The sequence below is a fragment of the Rhagoletis pomonella genome, unplaced genomic scaffold, assembly GCF_013731165.1.
Source record: "Rhagoletis pomonella isolate Grant_MI unplaced genomic scaffold, Rhpom_1.0 Rhpom_scaffold_03599, whole genome shotgun sequence".
NCBI classification, from domain to species: Eukaryota; Metazoa; Arthropoda; class Insecta; order Diptera; family Tephritidae; genus Rhagoletis; species Rhagoletis pomonella.
Window position 1 is genome coordinate 2,169 of NW_023462151.1, and position 6,686 is coordinate 8,854.

Genomic DNA, 6,686 nt, shown 5'->3' on the forward strand with positions numbered 1-6,686 from the left:
ACATTTTTTTCTCCAAACTTGAAATTTATGTACCTTGGCCAAAGGTTTGTAGGGCCCCTACTCTACACAAGTATTTGCTAAGTACAAGTTGACACATATAAGAATTTTTCGAATTTCTGTTCGTGCGTATCCCTGGGTTACAATGGAAGTAACGGGGCGGAGTGAACTGTCACTTAATCTGAACCAGACGACAACGCAGATAGATAAGCCAACTCGAGCGGGGTTTACCCGCTCAACAACAATAACTGTTTGTTTGTGTATAGAATGCAAATTGCTATAATGTACGTAAATGTAACGTAAAACGAAATAATCTTATATTATAATCAAGGCATTATTTGCACCAATTAGAATTTGCACAAATACTTATGTGGTGTATTTGAGGCATTAAGAACGAAATACACCACACAAGCGGCTTGTGAAACATACAAAGCATTTTAGTCTTCTTCCGTGTATTTCGCTCTTTACAGCCCTAGACAAAATTCAACGGTTGAGTATTGTCTTAAATACTGCGCCTAATACTATGCCGCAATTTATTTGAAGCGCTCTAATGGTGACAATTGTCATTGTTATTGTTATGAAATAGGGTTGTTAGTGCATCGAATCGGTATCAGGTACCGAAAACAAAGTATTGGGTACCGCAATTATTTTCTCATATTTGGGACCGACTATTCAGCACATCACTAAAGACATTCGAAAAAAGTCATCAAATAGAGAAAACAAGGCAGCTGCAGAAAAAATTGTCGCTCGCAATAAATAAACGCGTTGGTTAGGGTCTAAAAATAAGCAATTTGGTAAAATTGTCCTCGCCTTAGTTTGTGAATTGAACAGTCCTTGGATCAGTAAGAAATTCCTTCAAAACGCAATGGCGCAGAACATCAGTCCAGAGCATAGTGGCGTAGACGCTGCCAAGCAAGGCTCCAACTCCTGTGCAGCAAAGCATGGACATGCAGTTAGTAAACGGTAGGTCCACCACAGAAATGTCTCCATAATTACCCATATACCTGCTATTTTTCTTTATTCACTTCAGACTTCAAAAGGAGCTGATGAATCTGATGATGGCTACAGAGAAAGGTATATCAGCTTTCCCCGATGGAGAAAATATATTTAAATGGATTGGTACAATTGCTGGCCCAGCCAATACTGTGTATATGGGACAAAAATATCGTCTATCATTGGAATTTCCAAACTCATATCCCTACGCACCGCCAGCAGTGAAATTTCTAACACCATGTTTCCATCCAAATGTCGATCTAGCTGGCTGCATTTGTTTGGATATATTAAAAGATAAGTGGTCCGCACTATATGATGTACGCACAATTCTGCTGTCCATCCAATCGCTTTTGGGTGAGCCTAATAATGACAGTCCGCTAAATGCTCAAGCAGCAATGATGTGGGCGGACCAAGTTGAGTACAAAAAATACCTGGATGCCTTTTACGAAAAACACAAGGACACATAGATTCTTACATCCTTATATGATGAGCTGCTTAGCGATGGACATTTTAATTCTCGCCAGAATGGTCAATGTCAAATAGAAAGTGTCTTCGCTGCGTCGTCTCATATAACACATTCATCCATTTAGTAGTACACCACCAGACTATGCATTATGAAATTCATCTGTAACCGATTTTATTTTGTAGTTCAAAAATGTTTCTACGATCTGTTGTCAGTTCACTGCCTACGCCGCCACCGTGAGCCTGAGAGCGAACATATAAAACAAGTCGTTTACTGAGAGATATGCGTTATTTGTAAGAACATTTTAAGTAGATGTAATTCAATTTTTTAAACAATGCTTTCATGTAATTATTTTGCTATTATTTAGTATTTTAAAGTATGTTCTTATCTTATCCGACATGGCCCATCCCAATTAACTGAATGACTCTGATTTAGACATAATTATGTAAAGACGATAATGAGGCAGATATACAGCGAAACAGTCAAATAGTTAAAGAAATATGTTTATTTGTTAATTATTTGTTTAGTTCTCGTTTATTTTTGAGAATTTTACGTTTTAGAAATGGCGTATAGCAACTTATAGAACACAAGCAAGCGCATCTTGCGTCTAATTGAAATTCGCAGTTTAACATTTTAACACGCCCATTACAACTAGAATTGCTAACTAAATAATTGTCAGAATAATATTAATTGAAATAAACTGAACTGTATTGAATAAAAATAATTCTAACGAAGATAAAACTTTGCGAAATGAAGATATTAAAATATAATTTTATTCCTCAACAGCTTGCTTTGTAATTTCCCCCCAATTGCGAGGCCGGGTTTAGCAGGGTTTATTTCGCTTTGATGCTGGTCCTACTACTGTATCATCACACTTGTTGGAGACATCCTGTGTTGTGTCGGTCGCAGTCTCCTTATCTGACTCTTCGGCATTCAAACAATTTTTGGGTATTAACTCGCGTGCTTTTATGTTGAATTGTTCCCTACTTGTTTTGAACAAGTCGGCAGCTTCGCCATTTAAAGGATCGTCTGGATTAGGGGAGGATAAAAGCAACTGGATTGACAGCAGCATTGACTCTAGTGTAATAGCAGGATTGTATGAGCCAGTAGGTGGCATACGCAATAAATCCAAGCAAATCTTGCCCGCTAAGGAAGTTATATGTACAAAAATCGAATAAATCTATTTTTATTTAAAGTAACTCACAATTGTCAATATTTGGATGATAGATGGACGACATGAATTTGAAAGTGGGTGGTTGGAAAGGATATTGGCTGCCCAAAACAATGCTCACTTTAAATATTCCATCTTCGTACGGAGACCCTTTTGGTCCCGGTATATTTGCTATTAAATGCGAAGAGTTATCATTCGAATCTGCAAAAGCACAAGTGATTCCTGCAAAGATTTCATTTTTACAAAACGAAGAGATGGTCAATACAATAACTTGGTCAATATTTATTAAATTACCATGTTCCGAACTGTTCTTCTGCAGTTGTTTCAGCTCTACTGGAAGGCGTATTTTTTTAATTTTACTGTTCATATTTAAGTTTACTTCGAAATTTAAGTTGAACTTCCAGCATTCTAAAATGCATCTTTATTAAACAGCTGTTTTAATTTGGCGCCACGCCACGAACAGGAAGATTGCATGACAAATATATGTATGTTAATAAACCATGCAATTTTCTTATACATGTTAAATAAATTCCAATCTATCGAATAATAATGTAGTAGATTTATAACAAACAAAGAATTTTCACTTTATCAATAAATAGTACCCAATAAGAAAATATCGCTATAGAGTGAAAAGTTGCTAAGTCCCAATTTAAAAATTGTACAGGAGAGGTAAAAGACTGCTTGGCCATTTTCTGCAAGTATTTCGCAAAACGTTGAATACAACATACGAAACTCCGTACGAGTCAGGGGGATTAGATCTTCATTAAAAGATTTCGTACTTATCCCTTATGGCCTTATCGAATTTTCGGAGCTTTTTTTGGACTTAGCAAATTTTCCTTTCATTCAATAATAAAATATATACGAGAATACATTAAACCGAAACTTTTACCCTTTTCGAAACGATGCATTTTTAATTTCTCCAGCCTCCTGTATCAAAATATGAGATTTCATAAAAACTGACTTAGCAACTTTTCACTCTAAGCTAGCGATATGTACTCATGTAGTACGTAGAATTTATACTTTCGATAAATTAATTTTTAGCGCGCTCAGAAAGGTTAATTTAAAGGTTTTTCATTTCTCATATGCAACCGTGGTCGTACAGCTGATTAGCATAGGCCGGTGAAAACAAAAAACAAAAAAAATATGAGAAACGGAACAATAAACGCTGTAAATTGTACACAAACCGTCGAAAAGGATTAAGGACATTGTTGTAGCAGTGGGAGGGAGCTGGAAATTGTCACCACCCCATATTTCGCATTTCGCACATGGCCAATTCAAAAGGTGTCGCGTGTACGGCTGTGAAAAATCGACACAGGTAAAACTCAATTTTCTGTATTTTCACTAGGACACCTAACTACATATTTTATAGTTTATTTTATTTAGTTTAATAGGTGACTCACTGAATTAAACGAAATCAAAATTTAATGTGTACAATAGTGCCTTTTTTTGCCAAGTGTACATTTATGCATTAAAATTTAACGCACAACTTATACAACAGTTATGAGATAAAGTATAGAAGACTAGTTTACAATTTTCTAAAACGGAAATAATTGAATGACGCAAGAAAACAATTAAAAGTTTTGGTCCGTCCAACTAAAAAGATCGCCGAGGAAAGTTTTCGTTTAAGGTCGACATTCCCTTCGCTCTGCACTTGTACTCATATTTCCAGTAATCTTAGCTTTTCGCTTAAACTGCAAATGCACTGCCATATCATGGTCTATGTTCGTATTGTGCTTACAACGCTACTGACTATCACCTGCCTTCTGGGAGATAATTTCGTCGAACTTACACAACATCCGCTATTAAAGGCATTAGCCGATAATGCTACTCATGCTATAATTGGTGCATTAACCGGGATCGCGTTCGCGGTTCAATTCCACGAGCGCACCAGCAACTTGCTTGGATGGTTTTTGATTTTCTGTTGTTTTGCTGTATCATCTTTAATCGATTTAGACCATTTTATAGAAGCACGCTCATTGTATTTAGAGGTGAGAAAAGTTCATGAATCTTTTGTATAACATATTTTTCTAAATAATTAAATTTGTAGGATGCGACTAATTTACCACGTCGTCCTTTTCTACATTGTTCGAGCATATTGTTTGTACTGCTCATTTTCTATATATGCACCACAAGCCTCAACTATTTTAAAACATCATTAACCTTTGGAGTATTTCTTTGCGCTTTTATTACTCATCACACCCGTGACGCTGTGCGACGTGGTTATTGGTTTTGCCCAGTAGGTCATACCGGCCGTATGCCGACTGTTGGCTATATTGTCTTCACAATTTTGACACCATATTTGGTGGCCTATTTACATGGGATTTGTCGTAGTGGACCAGTACAATACTTCCTAGGACAGTATATAAAACTGAATGACAATTACCGAATTGGTAGTGGCGGCTACCGCTACATGAATGTATAAATTTTTATATATGTCCTAGTTAATAACTAGTTGTTAAATTTGTTGAGTAGTCCTAACAACGTAGCAATTTAATATAAAACGTTATGTCCCAAAGGAACAAATACGAAGTGATAGCACAACGCAATTAAGCTTATCTTATGCATCAAACTAAAGTAGTAGCAATTACTATTTATTAGAATTTCGTAGACACAATATCGATTTATAAAATTTATAGCAAACATTGAGACAAGCGAGAATAGAGTAGAACTAAGAAATCTTTAATACAACGTTTTCCAACATATTCATTAACACAGTTATAACTATGGTTAAATAAAACGCTCATCTTCCAGTCAAACATAATTGACCAAAATAACTAATAGTAGTAGTATTAATTAAAATAGTACTTGTATCATGTACTATAAAAATAATTGCATAGCTATAGATATAATGAAGTAACCAATAAGGTGCTCAGATTGTTAAATATTTTAATACCTTCGCATCAGAGCGGTTATAAATACGTAATTAATATCCATGTGATATTTTAGTCCTTACGAAATACTTAAATATGTATATAAGTACACGCAAGTACATTAAATTTCAAATAAGATATTTGTATCAAAAATGAAAAGGAATTCCGAAAAGCTTAAGCGCTGATTTCACTCACAAAAGACTACTATACTATACAAATATGACTTTTATTATATAATAGACCAAGTCTTTCACTGATAAGAACGAATTTTGTAAAAATCCAATTTTCAATAACTAAATACTTTTTCGCACTATTAGATAAAATATATAGTGCATTCGTTGCTAATGCACATCGTTTTAAAACTTGACATACATATGCATATTTAGTAAGTCTTAAAAGTGGAAATTGCTAGCTGCTATATTATATTCGAAAAAATTTAAATATTTTTACTACATATACATACGGTCTGTAATGTACATTTTAAGTGAAATTCTTTAAAACTTAATGTTTTTATGACAAAATTAGTGCTTGCCTTAAATAAATAAAATGCTTCTAAATCGAATTTAAAAAAGATTTAAAATCATACATATCGATGGTCCTCTGCAATAACGACACAATTCAAAATTCAACAAATAAAATCTCCTGCTTGCTACTGTTAAGTGGCTAATGTCTCTAATCCTTGCCTTATCCATGTCTAATCCTTGCTAAAGTAAATAGTAAGGATTAATGCAGTAAGACCCGTTTCAGACACGTCAAGTCTTGCTTTCAAGCCTGCTCGGTTCGTTGGCGAAGGAGGTGAGAAGAGAGGGGAAGAGTACATTCGTCTCACCTACTTCGCCTATGAACGAGCAGACTTGAAATCAAGACTTGACATGTCTTGACGGGTTATACATGGATTAAACAAGGATTAGAGACGATATCGCACACCATCTTCAAAAGGGACACAACTCAAAATAATACGTTCGTCAGAAAATGCAAAAAAACTACTTCGTAACACATGCTAATCATATGGGCAAGGGCGACTTTACCTTAGGTTTTTTTTTTAACAAATTATAACAAAAATGTGCTCTAGCTTTTGTTGAAAGGTAAATAAAAGCTCATCATTTTAAAAATGCCAAATTTTGAGTTGTGACTCTTTTGAAGACGGCGGGCGATATGTACATGTGTACATAATATGTAAACTCATTATAGG

General features: G+C 35.0%; 3 protein-coding genes across 4 annotated transcripts; 2 read left to right on the top strand and 1 right to left on the bottom strand.

Moving 5' to 3' along the window:
• The first annotated feature begins 693 nt into the window (after positions 1 to 693).
• LOC118754256 (ubiquitin-conjugating enzyme E2 C-like) lies at positions 694 to 2,016 on the top strand. Its single transcript, XM_036489122.1, has 2 exons — positions 694 to 960; positions 1,028 to 2,016. The coding sequence occupies exons 1-2, from the start codon at positions 863 to 865 to the stop codon at positions 1,455 to 1,457; spliced, it is 528 nt and encodes a 175-aa protein (XP_036345015.1). The 5' UTR covers positions 694 to 862; the 3' UTR covers positions 1,458 to 2,016.
• Positions 1,987 to 3,158, bottom strand: LOC118754255 (ubiquitin-conjugating enzyme E2 2-like). Its single transcript, XM_036489121.1, has 3 exons — positions 2,919 to 3,158; positions 2,658 to 2,846; positions 1,987 to 2,599 (listed from the first exon to the last, which is right to left on the bottom strand). Exons 1-3 carry the CDS (start codon positions 2,989 to 2,991, stop codon positions 2,277 to 2,279), a joined length of 585 nt encoding a protein of 194 aa, XP_036345014.1. The 5' UTR covers positions 2,992 to 3,158; the 3' UTR covers positions 1,987 to 2,276.
• A 617-nt stretch (positions 3,159 to 3,775) lies between these two features.
• Positions 3,776 to 6,024, top strand: LOC118754254 (transmembrane protein 267-like). 2 transcript variants are annotated; one of them, XM_036489119.1, is made up of 3 exons: positions 3,776 to 3,939; positions 3,994 to 4,612; positions 4,672 to 6,024. In XM_036489119.1, the coding sequence occupies exons 2-3, from the start codon at positions 4,322 to 4,324 to the stop codon at positions 5,044 to 5,046; spliced, it is 666 nt and encodes a 221-aa protein (XP_036345012.1). In that variant the 5' UTR covers positions 3,776 to 3,939; positions 3,994 to 4,321; the 3' UTR covers positions 5,047 to 6,024. The 2 variants fall into 2 exon arrangements, with proteins under 2 accessions (XP_036345012.1, XP_036345011.1); XM_036489118.1 differs by having other exon boundaries at positions 4,008 to 4,612.
• Positions 6,025 to 6,686: the final 662 nt, after the last annotated feature.

Excerpts from the sequence above, each read along its gene's own strand:
- LOC118754255 (XM_036489121.1), bottom strand. The coding sequence starts at position 2,991 with ATGAACAGTAAAATTAAAAAAATACGCCTTCCAGTAGAGCTGAAACAA. Across the intron at positions 2,847-2,918 it reads GAAGAACAGTTCGGAACATG|GAATCACTTGTGCTTTTGCA; the intron begins GTAATTTAATAA and ends AAATCTTTGCAG. Across the intron at positions 2,600-2,657 it reads TCATCCAAATATTGACAATT|CGGGCAAGATTTGCTTGGAT; the intron begins GTGAGTTACTTT and ends TAACTTCCTTAG.
- LOC118754254 (XM_036489119.1), top strand. The coding sequence starts at position 4,322 with ATGCACTGCCATATCATGGTCTATGTTCGTATTGTGCTTACAACGCTA. Across the intron at positions 4,613-4,671 it reads CACGCTCATTGTATTTAGAG|GATGCGACTAATTTACCACG; the intron begins GTGAGAAAAGTT and ends TTAAATTTGTAG.
- LOC118754256 (XM_036489122.1), top strand. The coding sequence starts at position 863 with ATGGCGCAGAACATCAGTCCAGAGCATAGTGGCGTAGACGCTGCCAAG. Across the intron at positions 961-1,027 it reads GGACATGCAGTTAGTAAACG|ACTTCAAAAGGAGCTGATGA; the intron begins GTAGGTCCACCA and ends TATTCACTTCAG.